Source organism: Dreissena polymorpha, chromosome 2 (assembly GCF_020536995.1).
Source record: "Dreissena polymorpha isolate Duluth1 chromosome 2, UMN_Dpol_1.0, whole genome shotgun sequence".
Lineage (NCBI taxonomy): Eukaryota > Metazoa > Mollusca > Bivalvia > Myida > Dreissenidae > Dreissena > Dreissena polymorpha.
This window is the reverse complement of record NC_068356.1, coordinates 116,369,856-116,390,610: the sequence shown is the minus strand read 5'-3', so window position 1 is coordinate 116,390,610 and position 20,755 is coordinate 116,369,856. Positions and strand designations below refer to the sequence as shown.

General features: G+C 33.6%; 1 protein-coding gene across 1 annotated transcript in view; it reads left to right on the top strand.

The window, feature by feature from the left end:
• LOC127870011 (uncharacterized) overlaps positions 1-20,755 on the top strand; it is a 30,201-nt gene extending 9,446 nt beyond the window's left edge. The window contains exons 3-9 of the mRNA XM_052412674.1: positions 4,117-4,217; positions 16,396-16,518; positions 17,040-17,216; positions 17,625-17,743; positions 18,016-18,130; positions 19,971-20,050; positions 20,256-20,755. Of these exons, the coding sequence (XP_052268634.1) occupies positions 4,117-4,217; positions 16,396-16,518; positions 17,040-17,216; positions 17,625-17,743; positions 18,016-18,130; positions 19,971-20,050; positions 20,256-20,339 (799 nt within the window). The 3' untranslated portion in view covers positions 20,340-20,755. The remainder of the gene's footprint in view (positions 1-4,116; positions 4,218-16,395; positions 16,519-17,039; positions 17,217-17,624; positions 17,744-18,015; positions 18,131-19,970; positions 20,051-20,255) is intronic.

Sequence of the window (20,755 nt, the reverse complement as noted above, 5' to 3'; positions counted from 1 at the left end):
CCGTCCTCCGGTAGTTCGTCGGTCATCCATCCGGCGTCGTCTGTCGGTCGTCCCTCGTCCAAACATCGTTCGTCCGTTGGTCGTCCATCAGTCGTCCCGCGGTCGTCCGTCGGTCGTCGTCCATCGGTCTGTCGTCCGTTAGTCGTCCGTCGTCGTCGTCGTCGAAGTGGTAGTCTTAGTAGTTGTAGTAGTAGTAGTAAAAGTAGTTGTAGTAGAAGTAGTTGTAGTAGTAGAAGAAGTAGTAGTAGTAGTTGTCGTCGTCGTCGTAGTAGTAGTATTAGTAGTAGTAGTAGTTTTAGTAGTAGTAGTAGTAGTGGTAGTAGTAGTGGTAGTAGTAGTAGTAGTAGTAGTACAACAACAACAGTAGCAGTAGTAGTAGCAGTAATAGTAGTACTAATAGAAGTAGAAGTAGTAGTAGTAGTTGTTGTCGTAGTAGTAGTAGTAATAGTAGTACTAATAGTAATATGTTATGTTATATCAGAGCCTTGCCTGCTTTTACCAGCTATATATATGAGTACAGAATATTTACACATGTTACGCAAAATTTGATTGGCTGACTAACTCGGGATCTCGAGATAGCGAAAATTCTCTCCTCTTTTGTTTAATGCACTCTGCCTTTATTTACTGCACCGATCTTTTTTTCGGCGTGCTGTATTAAGCCAGCTTTTCACCTTACCTGACCTTTGTAAGTGTCCAATAAAATTCAAATGAAATTTCCCGCGGCTAGGTACGAATGAATACACTTCATTTATTCCATTTGCTGAATTGAGTATACCACCAGAACATTGGAAACATATACGCGTCTTTGTAACACTGTTTTACTGCATGAAACAATTTTATCTCAAATGAAAAGGCTTAATAGATAGAACAGTTTTACACTCAATTCGCGACATCAATACAGTTTGTGCGTGCACCTTTTATTTTCAGAGGATTGCCATGGCAAAAGCTTTTATACTTAAAGGCTATGTTCTCATATTTAGTACTTACTTCCATATTCCGGTCAACATGTTAACATGTAAACGTATAAAGAGCAGTGGCAGCGAGGCCTCACTTTAATGAATTGCATTTCAACCCGTGAGATATCGGGTCAATTCGCGGTTAGTGTGTCTGGATGTCAGAGTTTATATACAGGTCATCACCGGAGTTCGCGGCCAGTAAAATAATCGTTATATAATAAAGACGATATCCGTGAACTAGGTGACCAGGAATTTTCTTTAGACAAGAAATATGTTAAATGAAGATATTCAGCAATATAATTATTGTATGTCAATAATAGATTCGTAATGTGTTTTCAACAATACAATGATAAATATTATTTTTGATTAATTTAACAATAATTATTCCACCATATTGTAATGTATTAAGCATGAGCGCGATGATTCTCGATACTGTTAATAATCGAATCAAATAGCAACGCCGGACAAACCACTTAAACATGTTTGTTCGAAGAACGCGCTTATAAATACGGATACTTCGCGTGTGGTCGGTTGACTCATATGTTTTGATTTCACTTCCATTCTTCTTTTGGTTTTCTGTTTTGTATCTGTAGGTTTATGACCAGAAATATGTAATAATGTAAAATAAGCCGCGAAAACCCCGCGTAACATCCCGTACTGCGTGTGATGCAGCTAAGAACTGCACAGAAAAAGACATTCGCTATCATTGATCTCATTCATTGAACTATCAACGCCGTATATCTTTTTTAAAGATATTTCTGGTTAATTTTACGCCGCTTTTATTTAGTTTTGCACTCCTCTTTTTTTCTATCTCGTGGCCACGACATAGCTAACTCGTGGCCACGAGATAGAAAAAAGAGGAGAGCAATTTAAAAAAAAAAGAGAAGTGCGTGTCACCTCTATGCCACCGTACGAAACCTCTAATTTAAGAGAAATCTACAAATAAGCAGCTTTTATTATACTGTAAAAAATAAGTATTCTTTAGCAAAACATGTAAATAAAACAATATCAATCTCATTGCGCAAATTAACATAACAAACATCAAAAACAACCCGTATACACCCCGGACATCAACAAGAAACATACAAATCACGAAAACCATAAATCCATAAAATAATACTTAAAAAGAATGTAGATAAATCATAAGTATTCCGAGAAATATATAATTATATATATATGCATATGATGAAATTTTTCAACAGCTGTACTAAACCGACGTCATCACCTAACCAGTCACATCAAAACGAAAAAAATCGTAAAAATAAGAATACCTTTTAATTGTAAACGTTCATTACGTAAGAAAACATAAAATCACACTGACATTTAAACATACCCAGATTTCAATTAATATTCAGGAAGTACTATCTCCAGAAAGTGAGAGTCTCAAATATGAAACATATAACATAAAAAATCACATTAAAAACACAATATGAAGTAAAAGATGAAACAAAATAATCAAGAAAACTGCTTCAGACTTAAATGTAAATACACCCATCGACTTTTTCGGTAAAGGAATCGGTTCGTGTTTAGATCCCATCTCACATGGACTAAAAAACCGAACTGAAAATAAACTTAATATCGACTTTATTATTGCAAAATTATAAACGTAAAAATAATGTAAAAAATAATGTAACGTAAATAATATAATACTTACACTATTATAATTATTTTATACATACATATGTCCATTAAGGGCGGGCGGGCGGGGTTATCACCCCTTCGTTTTCCTTTTCCATTACTTTTGCCTGTCAAATATACCCTCGAATTGCGACTCAATAGATTTGCAAATAATATATATCCCACAACGAAAAACTCGTGCGCTTCCGCGCTAAATCTTTAACACAAAACCCGTGCAATTTTCGTGCTAAACCATGACCATAATCTCTCTTCTCTAAATAACATGTATAAAACCATACTATACCGTATTTATCAAACCGAGATTAATTTCATTCACTCATTTTATAAGCACGGATTGCCGAGTGGTCTAAGCGATAGACCTTTAATCCAGGGGTCAGATGGAGTTACTTTCTTTACTTGTATTCTTGTTTTTTAGTAGACTTTTTAGACCCAATGTTTACATGTATCAATATAACGCATTTAATGACAAACTTCAATACATGTCAACATCTCTGCATAGATCCCCTTTAAACGTGCATGAGCAACAACAGTCGTATACTTGCGTTTTCATGTTGTGTCTTCTTCCGAATACGTATGCAATCATCGACATAAAATAACTCCCTATACAAATAAGTAAAATTTGATTCTCTGCTGCAAAATCATGGTTTCTCACAACCATTAAAAGATGCGATTTGGAAAATAACAAAACTACACGGTAGCTTTGGTGTATGAAAAAGAGACTTACTTAAAAAATGTTGGATATTTGCGATTGGTGACTAGTGTGTAACAATAATTTAATATGATTGTGATTTGTTGAAGCATTAAAACAGCATATATTGTATAATATCGTAATACATGTACACAGTAATCATTGTATTTAACATCGTGGTATGATGATAGTTGAAACTCAAATGACCACAACTATATCGCCCAAAATAGATTGTGTAATTGTATTATTATATGCAGTGTAAGCAAAGGTGGTTAGCGTGTGGCTATGATATTAATTAGTGAAAACATCATTTTGAATGATAAATAATCATATTATAAAGAAAATCATATTATAAAAAAAAAAACAAAAAAAAAATTATAAAGAAAAATTAACTTAAAAAAAAAATTCACTATCAAATAGATATATAAAAAGGTATGCAACTCGAAATCACCCCAAAACGGGGTGCATCGCTTTGAACAGCCATATTAAAAATTGACCCAGTATTTGTAAAAATGTTGCAAGACATATACATTTCCAGAAAAATAATTCATTTCTGCTTTGAATAAGACCGAGATCGTGAAAATCGCTGCACAATTGATGAAGATATGGCTGTTCAAAGCGATGCACCCCGTTTTCGGGTGATTTTGAGTTGCATACCTTGTTATGTATATATTTGATAGTGAATTTTTTTCTTCAGAAAAGTTAATTTTTCTTTATAATAGGATTATTTATCATTCAAAATGATGTTTTCACTAATTAATATCATAGCCACACGCTAACCACCTGTGAGTGTTAGTTGCGTATAAATACACTACATTTTTCGGCATTTTCCAGATCTGAGCAGTTCAAATTGTATGGTATTAACTTTTTTGCCTACTTCTGTCTTGAAATGACACCATTGTCGTCTGCATCGATCCTGTACTACCATAGAACACGTAAGTACACAACTTATATGTTAGCATTGTCTTAAATTTGCTTTTTTTTATGTCAAGATTTTGAATGTTAAAGTTCGGAAGGTTCTGGCTCGGCGACACATTTTATTTGAAATTTATATTTTTATGTAAAAAATGTATCCTTCCACGAAGATAATGTTTGCAGCATTTGTGCCCATTGATGTGGTTATGTGCGTTAATTCTCCTGATGGTTATTTGATACGCACGTATTGTGAAAAGAAAGTGCGGTTACAGAGTTATCAGTGAGCGTATCTCAGTCTCGGTGGTTTAATTTGATTTTGTTTTTATGTCCCCCACCACTATAGTGGGGACCATATTGTTTTTGCCCTGTCTGTTGGTTGGTTGGTTTGTGTGTTTGTTTGCTCCAACTTTAACATTTGCCATTACTTTTGCAATATGAAGATAGCAACTTCATATTTGGCATGCATGTGTATCTCATGGAGCTGCACATTTTGAGTGGTGAAAAGTCAGGGTCAAGGTCATCCTTCAATATCAAAGGTCAAATATATGTGTCAAAATCGATCATTTAATGTACACTTTTGCAATATTGAAGATAGCAACTTGATATTTGGCATGCATGTGTATCTCATGGAGCTGCACATTTTGAGTAGTGAAAGGTCAAGGTCAATGTCATTCTTCAAGGTCAAAGGTCAAATATATGGGGACATAGTGTTTCACAAACACATTGCTTGTTCTTCCATGAACAAGTATTTACTCTTAAAAAGAAACACAAACACAGCAACAACTAGCAAACAAACAAAGTAACTCAGCCAAATTAGTTCAGCAATAGTTGACAGCGCATGAAAATATTACCCGAACGACAAGCGTTTTCAATATTGTATAATTAATGGTCCATAGAGTGTGCTCTCATATACATAAGTCGTTTTGAATAGATTGTTAATTGTATTGTACAAAGTTTTATACATGTATCGTATGTAAGAAATATTATAGCAATACTTTTAAAATGATGATATACTGTTTTTACATATTTTAAATGGGCTTTGTGTGAGTAGGGTGAAAGTAAGAAACTCTCGGCCATCTTTTGAGGTGGTTGAGGTGGTTGAGGTTGTGAGGAGCGAGTGAGGAGCGAGGAGCGAGGAGCGAGTCAACTTGATCGATAGAAAAATCTGGCGGCCATTTTGTTAGGAGCATTTTACGAGCGTTCCAAGTCGATCGATAGTCCCGGTGCAAGGGTGTGAGTTTTTGGTTTTCACCTGGTGCTGTTAAGTGTGTATTCGCTTAAATCGGTTATAAATCGGCGTTTATTGTTTTCGGTGTAATGAGCGAGTAATTCACCTGTCGGTTGTGGGTGACTTCTTGGTATTAGATTGATAAGTGGTTCCACAATATCAACGCGCAATCGATTTAAACTATTGAACTGTTGGCGCTTTTTTTTCGCCGAACCCGATATATTTTGATTGTATTTGAAAAGCAAGCGGTTTTGAACCACATTTTAGGCGCGCAAACGATTTTAATGATTGGCGCTTTTTTTCGCACGAACCCGATATATTTTTAATTTTATTTAATTATCGATATCAGGTTCAAAAGCAATGAGGGTCGTAAAACAGCGTTTTACCAATAATGCCTGTAGGTTACTGATATTGATCAGATGGCTATCAGCCACTGGTAAGCAGGCAGCTAGGTTTGTTTGGTATCTAGAGAGGCATTTTTAAGTCAAATGGCTGTCGGGGAAAGGGTTAAACTACTGCTTCAAAAATATTTTTCATTAAAACTAATTTTTTTGTCATATTTTTTTTAATAAAACTTCATTCTTAAAAAAGTTCTTTAACTTATTTTCAAAAACTTTCTCCCAAAACATTGCTTTTCTAAAAACAAACTTCACTCGTAAATAAATTTCTTAAACTTATTTTCAAAAACATTCACCTTAAAAATATTTTCCTTTCAACTTTTTTTTACTTTTCAACTTCTTAAAATTATTTCCATTTTATTTCCTAAAACCATTTTGCTTTAATGAGTTAAAATTAAAAAATTTGAAGATTTTTATTAAAACTTTTTGCTTTAACATTTTTCATTCAGGTATTTTCAAATACACTTTTGTCTTGCAATTATTTTCTTCAATGTTCTAAAATAGTTTCATCTGCATGTGATTATTGTTGATCTATGTTCTTTTAAACTTTTGTTTGTGTAAATATTTTCTAAATAATTTTCTTCTTTTTTTAAACAACTGCTTCAAAAATATTTTTTCTTCAAACTATTTCTTAGTCATAACATTTTTATAAAGCTTATTTTCTTAAAAAAGTTTTTTAACTTATTTTCAATAACATATCCTAAAACATTGCTTTTCTAAAAAAAATACTCGTAGATAAATTTCTTAATCTTAGTTTCAAAAACATTCTTCTAAAACATTCACTTTAAAAAATATTTTCCTTTCAACTTTTTTTCTTTTTTACTTTTCAAAATTAAATTTTCAAAAACATGTTCTTATATCAAAAATATTTAGTTTGAATAACTTTTCATTTTTAAAATTATTTCTTAAACTTTTTTTCAAAAAGAGTTCTTTTATTAAAAAAAAACACATGTGTATAACTTTTCAAATTCATAAAATTATTTTAATATGTACATTTTTTATTTTAAAAATAAACTTTTTGCTTTAATGAGTTATACTAAAAAAATTAAAGACCATTCTGCTTTAATGAGTTATACAAAAAATGATTTTAATTCAAACTTTTTGCTTTAACAGATTTCATTCATTTTTTTTTTCAAATACACTTTTGTCTTGTAATTATTGTCTTCAATGGTCTAAAATAGTTTCATCTTCATGTGATTATTGTTGATCTATTTTCTTTTTAGTTTTTCTTTGTTTAAATATTTTGTTAATAATTTTCTGCAACTTTCTTTTTTAAACTACTGCTTCAAAAATATTTTTTTTTAACTATTTCTTAGTCATAACATTTTTATAAAACTTCATTCTTTAAAAAGTTCTTTAACTTATTTTCAAAAACTTTCTTCTGAAACATTGCTTTTGTAAAAAAAATCATTCATATATAAATTTCTTAAACTTATTTTCAAAAACATTCTTCTAAACCATTCACCTTAAAAAATATTTTCCTTTCAACTTTTTTTTTTCTTTTTTACTTTTCAAAAATAAATTTTCAAAAACATTTTCTCATACCAAAAATATTTTGCATAGTGTTTTCATTTTAGATTTATTCCTTAATATAATTTTCAAAAAAAATTGTTTGAATAACTTTTAATTCTTACATTATTTCTAAAACTTATTTTCAAAAAACAGTCTCTTATATTTAAAAAACATGTATATAACTTTTCAAATTCATAAAATTATTTTCATATGTTAAATTATTTTCATAAAACCATTTTGCTTTAATGAGTTATACTAAAAATTTTGAACATTTTAATTAAACCTTTTTGCTTTTATCATTTTTCAATGTTCTAAAATAGTTTCATCTTCATGTGACTTTTGTTGATCAAATATTTATCTCACACTTGTTTGTTCAATTTGCTATTTAATCGAGCTGGTGTGTTTATTGATTCCTAAATGTTTTGCTAATACGAAGATTGTTCAATAACATTTTCATAAAACTTTATTCTTAAAAAAGTTCTTTAACTTATTTTCAAAAACTTTCTCCTAAAGCATTGCTTTTCTAAAAATATTCACTCGTAAATAAAAATTTTAAACTTAGTTTCCAAAACTTTCTCGTTAAAGATTTACCTTAAAAATATGTGCCTTTCAGCTTTTTTACTTTTCCAAGTCTTTTAATTATTCTCATCAGTACAATTATTTTCATTCAATCATTTTGCTTAAATGAGTTATATTAAAAAATGTTGAACATTTTAATAACAACTTTTCATTCAGGTATTTTCAAATACACTTTTCTCTTGTACATATTTTGTGTAATTATTTTCTTCAATGATCTAAAATAGTTTCATCTTCATTTGATATAAATCATCAAAACCAGCCGTTAATTGTTTAGAAATTAATTATGTGATAATTGTTTATCAAATAATGATCTCACGCGTGTTTGTTCCATTTGCTGTTTAATCGTGATGGTGTGCTTTTCAATTCCTAAATGTTTTGCTAATACATAATGTGCTCACAGTTCTCTTGTAAAATGATCAGGCCTTGAAGGCGTACAACCACTTGCTGTCGATTTTTAGTAGAGTTTCCTTAGATATTAAAACAAAACTTTCACTTTTTGATGCACTTGTAGTCCCTATTTTGTTATATGGAGCTGAAGTTTGGAGAATATACACTTTTACTAACTTAAATTCAGTCATGGCACGAAACACTATCAGTACAACATAAAATGGAATACTAATGTAAATTTAAAGAAGATTTCGAGTATGAAAAGTATCTAGTAAATATAAAAAATGAAAAACATCGTAAGGAACTAACCCGTTTCAGACTTTCGTCGCATTCCCTTGAGATTGAAACTGGTAGATATAACAATATAGAAAGGTTAAACAGAATATGTAAACTTTGTACGCAAAATGTTGTTGAATCGGAGTACCACTTTTTATTATGATGTACTGCCTATTCAGATCTGAGAAAAGAGTATAACATTTCATCGAACTGGCCAAATATTACAAAATTAAAATACATTATGTCTGAAAATAGAGAAAGAAAAGTACGAAATACAGCAAAATTCATATACAATTCTATGAAACTTAGAAAAAACAAATGAGAACCCTAGTGGTATTTTGTCCTCATCTTCTTAACTTATTGTATGTGTGGAACTGTGTATAATCAAGTGTACATTGTATGCGTTCCTTGTTTTTTTCTCTTTTTTTACTTTATTTATATATTATTTTGTTTCTTTAAAACAAAACTGTTAGCTACGAATAATTTGTCAACATAGTTGCTATAGATGTATAGAAACCCTGTCCTCGTTGCTCCCAAGAAGTTATATCTATGCTGTATTTACTCAATACGTAAAATTGTTCATTTGTTTTTTGTACATTGAATACGTTCCATTTATTATTTTAGCTCACCTGAGCACAACGTGCTCATGGTGAGCTTTTTTGATCGCCTTTTGTCCGTCGTCCGTTGTCCGTTGTCCATCGTGCGTTGTCCGTAGTGGGACGTCAACATTTGCCTTGTTCACTCTCTAGGGGCCACATTTATTGTCCAATCTTCATGAAATTTGGTCAGAAGATTCATCCAAATGATATCTTGGACGAGTTCGAAAATGATGTCGGTTGGTTGAAAAACATGGCCGCCAGGGTGCGGGGCATTTTTCCTTATATGGCTATAGTAAAACCTTGTTAACACTCTAGAGGCCACATTTATTTTCCGATTTTCATGAAACTTGATCAGATGATTTGTCCCAATGATATCTTGGATGAGTTCAAAAATGGTAATCTTGGCTTGAAAAACATGGCTGCCAAGGGGCGGGGCATTTTTCCTTATATGGCTATATATGGCTATAGTAAAATCTTATTAACTTTCTAGTTTGCTCAATCTTCATGAAATTTGTTTCCTGTGTAGTAAAGTTTGGTTTTATTATGTCAATAGTATGTGACATTAACAGTATTATATAATTTTTCATAACACAGAATTTGCATAGTTAACATAACTGTTTAGTCATTTACACTTATGATAAGCCTTTCATCTAAGAGATAATTGAAAGAACGACAACATGTACATGATTTTGCAGTATTTATGCAGTATTTATCTCCCTTGTTTAACCTGGTTCAGTAATCTATTTTTAGTTCTGCTCTGGATTTTGGGAAGATATTGATCATTGATAAATGCACTGTTCTGAGGGAAAACTGACCACTCTGCCATTGATTGCCCCAGTTTTAATTGTTTACAGGTCCCATTGCAATTTTTATGTTATGTTATTTGAATTGTATTATGGCTAAGACATACAACAATACAACTTTCAAGCTTACAATACAATACAATAATCACAATCATAGCGTTGGGTTTATACATACCAAGTGTAATCAGTTGTAGAGCATATTCGCCAGAAAAAAGGGAAAAACAAAGTAATTGTAATAAGAAGCAGCCTTACATCCACTTTACGAGGTGTTTTACTCAGTCGACGGGACAATATCCGCTACACAATGTGACCACATTTGTGTATCACTTATATACATATTTTAACAAGTTATATATTATAGAATATAATTAAACTGTTCATTGTCGAAAGTCTAGGATTCAATCTTTTAAAACATTATAATTTACTATAAAAAGTGTTGCATGTAAAGTTATTTTAATGGGTGTGCCTCCTTTAATGGGTGTGCCCACATACAAAATCGAAAGAGTAGGTACTTCCTAGAAGTCAATGCATACAATATTACCTAATGAGTTATGTTTCCTCTGGAATAAGCGCCTAATGCGAAAACGAAAATTAGGAGCTAACAAAGGACAATAGAAGAAATAACGTTACGGGAAAATAATAGAGAAGAAAAAAAATAATTAAAAATAAATAAATAAAAAAGGGGGGCTTGAAAGTCCCAAAGTCGCTCACCTGTGATAAAAAGAAATGACCTGTTATTTGCAGCCCAAGATATCAATGGAACAAATGTTCTTACCAAGTAATATGAAGAATGAACAACAAATGGCCCCTTGGCGGCCATGTTTTTTCAACAGACGTGAACCATTTTTTAACTCTTCAAAGATATGTCAAAATTTCATGAAGATTGGGAAAAAATGTGTCTTCTAGACTGTTCACATGTTGTTACTACATTTATATACATATAAAGAAAACTGCCCCACTCCCTGGCGGCCATGTTTTTTCACTGATCATGACCATTTTCAAACTCGTCCGAGACATCCACATAACTAATGTTTTGACACAATTTCATGATGCTTAGGCAAAACATGTGACTTCTAGAGTGTTCACAAGCTTTTTTACTATATAAATATAAGGAAAAAGACCCCCCCCCACACCCCCCTGGCAGCCTTGTTTTTTTACCGATCCAAACCATTATCGATCTCAACTGCCCTATCCAAGTGTGGTAGTTCGGTCTCCTTCGCTTTCGCAAATCAACCGGTCACTTGACGGTTACAAGTTATGTAACTTTGTGAGCACTTATGTAATGCGGAAATATTTATTTGACGAAATCTTATTTCCGGTCAGGATGACTATACTGACTGATTGTAATTCAATTAACTAAAGGCGTTCAGTCAGGAACGCCTAAATACACTCAAAGAATTTATTTATAAGTGAAAACCAAGGCAGCTTTAACACACATAACTAATTTTTATTCCAAGAACTCGGAAAATGAAGAACAATGACAGACAATTAAGAACAGGTACAAGCCATGTCTAAAGTATCGTTACAAAAATGAACAACATACAGCAAATACCTTAATGAATCTAAACAGAAGTTCAAAATCTGTCAAAAGGTCGCCGTGGTGTAATGGATATGGTGTCCGCCTTGCGACCGGGAGGTCACGGGTTCGATCCCCACCGTGGGAGCGTTCTTTAGATCTCCCCCAAAGACACCAAGTACTGGTTGTAGGCCCAGGAAACGGACTCGAGAGCGTTTATATAAGCCTAAGGCTTTCGACGCAATCGAGCTAAAATAAATAGGTTTAAACTGTCAAAAAAATGATATAAGTATAAGTTACTGTTAGACTAGAAAGTGCTTCAAAAATCTAGTTTACAAAATAGGTCTAATTTAATCTAAAGAACAATATTTATGGAGATTAGGAAACTTCACTGAATCAAATGTAAAAATAAGAAAAATTTACTAAAGTTATTAAAAATAGAATAGAGTCTTTCTAATTTAGAAAATGGCAAATAAAAATAATCTAACTAATAAGAATAATTTAGAATATAATGCCAAAATGTCTTGATGCTGGTGTTAAAAATAATTTAGAGTTTAATTATTTCAAAATTCCAACCTTTTTCATGAGCTGTTAACTTTTCAAGAAAGCATCAAGAGGTGTTTAAATCAGCCAAAACAGCTTATTTTATACAGTTCAATTTACCATCATCGCCTTGACATTCGAAAATATCAAAAAATTATTATTATGGAATCTCTATTTATTCAAGAAAGTGTACTTTCTTGTACACACAATTCAAAATTGTGTATAAACTGCGAGAAATGTAATCAAGGACATTACCATCCTCTTTTGAGATCAATATCATAAATTTCGTATTCAAATAGGATGGACATGACTAAACACATGATTAACAATTATTATGCATATTCTTAATTATTCTAAATAATTTAATTTGCATACCAAATTTTTCATGCTAAGCTATAATTCTCTACGACATATACGCCTTATATAAAAACATGTAAGCACAATAACAAAAATATCATGCAAACGCGTGTTTTAATTTAAATAATGCAGCATAATGGACATCAATATATAAAAAGAATCAACACTTGAACATGTTTATCTAAATCTCAAAACCTAAAATACTATAACAGGCAGCAAATCAACGAGTAAATTAGGATTACTTTCAATGAAATATTCATGTGAAAAATCACTGCCTATCGCTTTATTACGTTGTTTTAAACTTTTCACTGCATCCATAACTTCATCTGCCGTTATCGGTTGATCTAGTTCGATGTAAAAGTTTCATCGTTGTCGTTTGTTAGCTCCTAATTTTTGTTTTCGCATAAGGCGCTAATTCCAGATGAAACATAACCCATTAGGGAATATGATATGCATTGACTTCTAGGAAGTACCTATTCTTTCGATTGTGTATGCTGCTTCCTATTACAATTACTCTGTTTTTCCCTTTTATCTGGCAAAACTGCTCTACAACTGATTTCATTTGCTCTGTATTAATCCAATGCTATGATTGTTATTATTGTATTGTATTGTACGCTTAAATGTTGTATTGTTGTATGTCTTGGTCATAATTAAACTCAAATAGATTGTGAATGGCCAAAGGCAAATATGCCGATTCGCCAATAAATGATGATGATGATGATGATGATGATGATGATGATGATGATGATGATGATGATGATGATGATGATGATGATGATGATGATGATGATGATGATGATGATGATGATGTTAAAATTATTATAGGAACCGATTTCTTCAGCTTCAGCGTTAAAAAAAGCAGTAGCGTTACTCAAGCTTTCAAAATAATCATTGATTGAATTATACAATGTTATTGCCATTTTTGTTTCTAAATTAAAATATTTCCGAAATTCATGTCTACTTTTTACTTTTCAACGTTCCGTAATTTTTCGTTGAAATTTAATGTGTCTTTCTTTTTATTTGTTGCTCATCATGTCGACAAAACGTCATTGAAATCAGGCTTACCGTACTCAAATTAAAACACTGTTTAGAGTGAAGATATTGATTTCGATCAATTATACACTCATTATCGTACCAATCAACGTGTTTTATCTAACTGTAAACATTGAACGATTCTTTTGAAAACAACGGGTCCCTAAAGTTTTGGATTGTATTTGTAAAACTTTCTACAGTACAGTTTATTGACAGTTTACTCGAACATTCCAATTGATATATAACATAAGTGAGAGTATCGTAACTCGGCTACTAAAGATTACAATAGAATGCAAATTGCATTGGGAATGATCGCTCTTCAAATACATTAAAAAATATATCGGGTTCGTGCGAAAAAAGCGCCAATCATTTAAATCGTTTGCGCGCCTAAATTGTGGTTCAATACCGCTCGCTTTTCAAATACATTCAAAAATATATCGGGTTCGGCGAAAAAAAAGCGCCAACAGTTCAATAGTTTAAATCGATTGCGCGTTGATATTGTGTAACCACTTATCAATCTAATACCAAGAGTCACCCACAACCGACAGGTGGATTACTCGCTCATTACACCGAAAACAATAAACGCCGATTTATAACCATACCCTTAAGCGAAAACACACATAACAGCACCAGGTGAAAACCAAAAACGCACACCCTTGCACCTGGACTATCGATCGACTTGGAACGCTCCTAAAAGGCTCCTAACAAAATGGCCGCAAGATTCTTCTATCGATCGATTTGACTCGCTCCTCGCTCCTCACTCGCTCCTCACAACCTGAACCACCTCAAAAGATGGCCGCGAGTTTCTTACTTTCATTGGAAGATTGTGACTTCGAATGATATTCTGTTAGCATGAACCAATGATTTTTTTTTCAAACATAAATAATTGATGTAAAATGCTTGCAGGAATAATACTTACGGTTTCAGAAGGCATTTTCTTTTCGTTTTAAAGGATTTCTTTGAAAATTATATTTTGTATTACTTTTTTGGCAACAAGGGGTAATGCATTTTAAAATAATGTAATTAATTTTCTGACAAAAAAACTGGTACCATCAGTAGCATGAAACAATGATTTTTGCAAACATATGTAATTGCGTGCAAAGATAATAACTAGGGTCTAATTAAGCATTCTTTTTATTTTATTTTAATAGGTTACTCTGAAAATTCTATTTTTCATGAATTTGTTTTTGCAACAAGGGGTTATGAACTTTAAAAAAATGTTATTGGATTTTTAGACCAAAACTGGTACTATGATAATACTATGATGCACTTCACCAAAACATTTATAATTATATTGTTTATTCTTGAAAATGTATTTTCCCTATTCACTAAAAATACCACTTTTGATCAGAAAGTTCATATGTAATGATGTTTACACTTTTTCAATAAGCATATGGCCTCTTTTTATTTGTATTCCGCCACAAGTTCTTCTCAGCCATTTAAGGGTTATATGTTGCCTTTCTTTTACTAAATGAAAATTAATTCTACACTTTGAGACATTTCATTACCATTTCATGTCTTTACAACACCCAAAGGATATCAAGTACTTCCATACTAACATGACCATTCTATGCGGACAACCTAGCAACCTTGATTTGTTCATATCTTCCTATCAATCTTTTATATGTGTCATCAATCATTTGTTCAGAAAACATTTAATGTTTGTCATTACTTTTAAACAAATCAATGTTCAAAGTGATATTGTTATTGACCGATGAACCAACATACTGATTACAAGGGAATCTTTTATTAATTATTTGCATTTTATCTTACATGCGTAATATTTGCCTATTTTTTTTTCAAACTACAGTGAAATCTATATACAATTGACGACTTTCATAAAAACAGAAAAAAACATTTATGAAATGGAAGTTCAAAGATAAAAATAAATAATACATGTTTTATCAGATATTCGTAATAATTTCCAATATAATTGAGTGACTGAGCTATGGGATTTAATGAAACTATCGGATGGAACGAACAATTGAATTATGATTTATTTTTCAATATTTTATGCACTTAAGTTTAGACTAAATGCGCATTTATAAGCATTTACAGACAGTGTCCCTCCCCAAAATCAAGAAATTATAACTTGTTATTCCTGTGTGTAATGGTATACAATAATTTTGTGGTAGAATATTTGAGCAACTCATTAGAAACGAAACTTGTCAGTGCTGAAATTTTCCATATGGTTACGGAAATTACCGATCGTCGGTTTCCGAAAAACAATATGGCGCGGTTTCCGAAAAATGCGATGGTTGTGCCGAAAAATTTTGGTGTTACTGACCATTACTGGTTTATATTTTAATGATTTCGATTCTCATTTGATTAATTGGTGATTTCAAAGCTGATAAACTTGAAATATGCAAGTTATTCTGTCGTTTTGCATATGTCTGTCGATACATCTGTACAATCGGTAATTTCCGTAACCACTCGTTAAATTGTAGCAGACACAAGTTTATATCAAAATTCTTATGTTTTACACAAATATTCTACCTCTTTCTTGCTAAATACTAATACATGAATGATTTAAAAGTAATATTGCATTGTTTTCAGCCAGGAACACTGTCTATGACCGCGAAAAAAACATCACAAACTTTTTGATTTACGATTTTTACTTTCTAAATAGCTTGCATGCGGCATGGCATTGAATGTTCCGCAAGATAAATAACTCGACTTTATTTATTGGATGATTTCGGACTGTTTCATCCAAAATAGCTTTCAACCGTAATTTAGACCCATGTTAAGCGAGATAATAAAGTACGATTTTTTTGTTCACTGCCAATTTGTGACATTACGAGTTGCCTCCCTTGTTGATTTATGCTAATTCTGTACCGGCACACTGGAAATTCGGAAAATAGACTCAAACGTGAAACAATTACTTTCAATGTTTTGACACGATCGGGTTAAAATAAATGTGTACATGTACGCTTTTTTAACGTAAATTTTAACCAAGTTTAATTCGCAGGCAAGGATGACCTGGCCAACAACGAAACCTTTAAACTTTCTCCTACGAGCGTCATCATGACGGAAAATGATGTCTGTGATGACACCCCAACAACGACGTCCTGGGAATTACTCGTGAAGAAAGGTAGGGCGACACGACTAATGGATGTGTTTACGGCATGTGTTTGAAGCCGTTTTTTGGTATCAGCGTAACGTATAGTCTTACACGTGTGTTTCAATTCATTATATAGTCTTTGAGAACATATGAAAGCCTCTTTGAGATGTCTGTTGATATAGGGTCTGACTAAATGTTATTGTTACTTCAGTTAGATCGAATAAAACTGTTAGAAAGTTTCTCAATCAATGTGTAAACCTTCCCTTTATGTGATAAATGGTGACCACGAGTTAGGCCCGTCAACTTGGGTAGTTTCATAAGTTAGCAGTTATGACATCATTTTATAGAATGGGTGTTTATTCTCGACTGTTGTTCATGTAGTTGCAGAATGGTATGTACAGTATGTTTCTCTCAAATATCGCCATGACCCACTGCACAGCACATATGTTAACGTCCCAAAGTAAGTAGATTACATGGTTTAACTTGGAATTGAACATGAAAGCGATTAAGTTTGACAGAGACGATATCTTAAAGCATAACGTCTGGTACAGACTCAATGCCGGCTGCCGCAGTGGACTGTCCTAAGATGCTGCATGGCGAGTTTAACTACACGGTGACGGATGGGGGTGTAAGCTCCTGTGGCGCAAACTCCTCCTGGGACGGCTGCAGCGACCGCGACACGCCTTCCGTGAACACAACCCTGTGTGACGGCGACGTGGCCTTTTCGGGTAAGTAGCGCCATACCCTTATGATCGGGGGGGGGGGGGGGAATGTCAAAGTCGGTTGAGGATGAGTCTAGTATCATAATCAGACTATAAACCAACGCCTTTACCTTTCACTTAAAACATACCGGTTACTTAAAACTGTGAGGCACGAGACAATAATTATTTTTATGTGTAAAGGGTATGATTAACTTATAATAAAAATCAAATACACGATATTCTCAACGTTTATACGTTAGGAAGTATTTCAAATAAAATTAAATAATCAATATGATTCCGTCAATGCACATGTATCCAGTAAATGCATGCTAATGCTGTGTTTTAAAAAGTGGAAGTTTAAACAAAGCACTCTTAATTATTATTCGTTGTAATTCATGTCGCATGCTGACATTCCGTTTTTCTATCGCGGACTAGCCAACGGAGTGTTCCAATGCGTGTACACGTACGTTGAGGAGGGCAATTACACGTACGTGTTGGTGGTCAACCTGGACGCCACCACAGACGAGTCCACCACATATCGAGTCACGTGTATGGTAAGTTACGACTGAGCTGAATGTGTTGTAAGGCTCAATTTTAAGATTGTTGTTACCATATTTTTTTCCAAACGATGACAAGCGAACTACACACAATTTTTTAATACAGTATTCAACGTCGATGTTGTGTCTCATATTGAAGGAATGTGGTTAACACGTGTTGTTTTGTTTAGTATGACTCATACGTACCAAACACAAACATAAGATACAATTTCGCCATGCACCAGATATAAACTAGACTCCTAAACCTAAATTGTATTCTTGTCACCCAGGTGATGGAGGAGGCCGATGGGAGGATACAAGTTTCGCAAACACCACAAAAGTGCGATACCAACCAGAAACCGAACAGTACCACTTCCGGCACCACAATTATTCTTCAGCCTTTCGGTAGCATACTCTTCAGTGTCTATGATATCTCTTTCATTTTTATTTAGCAATTGTAGCTATGTAGAAAAATGTATTGTTAAATGATGAACTTCACTTGGAAATTAACTCCGCACTAGTTTCATAAAATACATACACATGTATAGCACAAAAATACACTTATCTATTGTATATATGAATATACGGTGGCATAGAGGTGACATTCACTCCTCTTTTTTTTAATTGCACTCCTCTTTTTTCTATCTCGTGGCCACGACTAAGTAACTCGTGGCCACGAGTTAGCTAACTCGTGACCACGAGATAGAAAAAAGAGGAGTGCAAAACTAAAAAAAAAAAAGCGGTGCAGTAAATAAAGAAAGGGTGCATTAAACAAAAGAGCAGAGAATTTCGAGAATTCGAGATCCCGACTTAGCTAACTCGTGGCCACGAGTTTGTCAGCCACTCAAATACTATCTTGTTCCCTCAAATGAATCAGCCAATGAAAACGTCCCAAAAGCAAGGCTCTGATATAACATAACATACTACTATTAGTACTACTATTGCTACTACTACTACTACAACTACTACTACTACTACTACTATTTCTACTACTACTACTACTACTACTACTACTACTACTACTACTACTACTACTACTACTACTACTACTACTACTTCTACTACTACTACTACTACTACTACTATTGCTACTACTACTACTACTACTACTACCACCACTACTACCAACACCACCACTACCACTACCACCACCACCACCACCACCACCACCACCACCACGACTACTACTACAACTACTACTACTACTACTACTACTACTACTATAACTACTACTCCTCCTACTACTACTACTCCTACTACTACGACGGTCGTCCGTCCTCCGGTCGTGGTCCGTCGGTCGTCAGTCGGTCGTCCCTCGTCCAAACATCGGTCGTCCGTTGGTCGTCCATCAGTCGTCCCTCGGTCGTCCGTCGGTCTTCGTCCATCGTCCGGTCGTCGTTCGTCCGTTGTCGTCGAAAAGGTAGTCGTAGTAGTTGTAGTAGTAGTAGTAAAAGTAGTAGTAAAAGTAGTAGTGGTGGTGGTGGTGGTGGTGGTGGTGGTGGTGGTGGTGGTGGTGGTGGTGGTGGTGGTGGTGGTGGTGCTGCTGCTGGTGGTGCTGGTGGTGGCGGCGGCTATCGCGGCGGCGGCAGCAGCAACAACAACAACAACAATTGCAGCAGTAGTAGTAATAGTAGTAATAGATGTACTTATAGTAGTATGTTATGTTATATCAGAGCCTTGCTTTTGGGACGTTTTCATTGGCTGATTAATTTGAAGGAACAAAATAGTATTTGATTGGCTGACTAACTCGTGGCCACGAGTTATATAAGTCGGGATCTCGAGATCCCGAAATTCTCTCCTCTTTTGTCTAATGCACCCTTCCTCTATTAACTGCACCGCTCTTTTTTTAATTGCACTCCTCTTTTATTTAGTTTTGCACCCCTCCGTTTTCTATCTCGTGGCTACGAGTTACTAAGTCGTGGTCACGAGCTAGAAAAAAGAGGAGTGCAATTTTAAAAAAAAGAGGAGTGAATGTCACCTCTATGCCACCGTATGAATACGAGTCACTATACACGACTAATAAATTTCGCTTAACTGAGAAACATTTGTGTGTTTACTTAATTGAAAAAACTTGCAAAAATCAAATTGAATTCCAAAATTCTAAATACATGTATAGTAATACAATCGAATTATTTTTTCATTCTTATTGGGAGCAGATTCGGTGAATTTAAAATAATATTCTAAAGTAAATATATTAAATACAGGTTCGCCATACCATCACCGTTCTTCGATAATATTTTTTCAGCGAACTGTGTGGTCCCCACCACCACCACCACCGCCGCCGTCACGACAACAACAGCAGCTACTACAACGACCACTTGGCCGGTGCGTATATTAACGCAGAAATGTTGATAACAATTTGATGTTATTATTATCTGACTAAAAACAAGTATCTTTCATTTGTACTGATATTTTCTAGCGAACCAGTTTTTTAGAACGTTGATCATTTCAACAATTGATAGATTGCTCAAGTTGGGAGTACGATTTGAGACTTTCTTGTCGATTTTGCAACGCTGTTATATATTTTCAGAGCACAGCCTCCAGTCTGAAGGCGGGTCATGCTCATGTCTTTGTGTCCGTGCTACTCGGAGGCTGTGTGTGGATACTGCAATAGGACTGCACAGACAATGCGTGTTTATTGTATGGATGGTTGATAGTTTTAGACATAGCGAGAATAGCGAATGTATACTCTGCACACCTTTCACAGATCTTATTAGGCAAATATACGAATGCTATGGTTGAATACAGCACATCAAATTCATATTGTTGTTTATTAATCGATAACAAACAATAAATCAAATAATATATTTCTAGGTTATTATCTTGATCCTGACTTGAACGTTGATGGAGTACATTTGGCATCATAAGTAAAGTTTAGGGTTTTAGTTTGAACCTTTCGAATTTGTACTATTATTCATTAAGGAAGCAGTCATGGATAACGAGTGTGTACAACTAGAGATGTCGTTAATTAAGTTTTTGCATTCATTTGAAAGCATATATTGTATTATACAATCATTTTATTTGAAAACA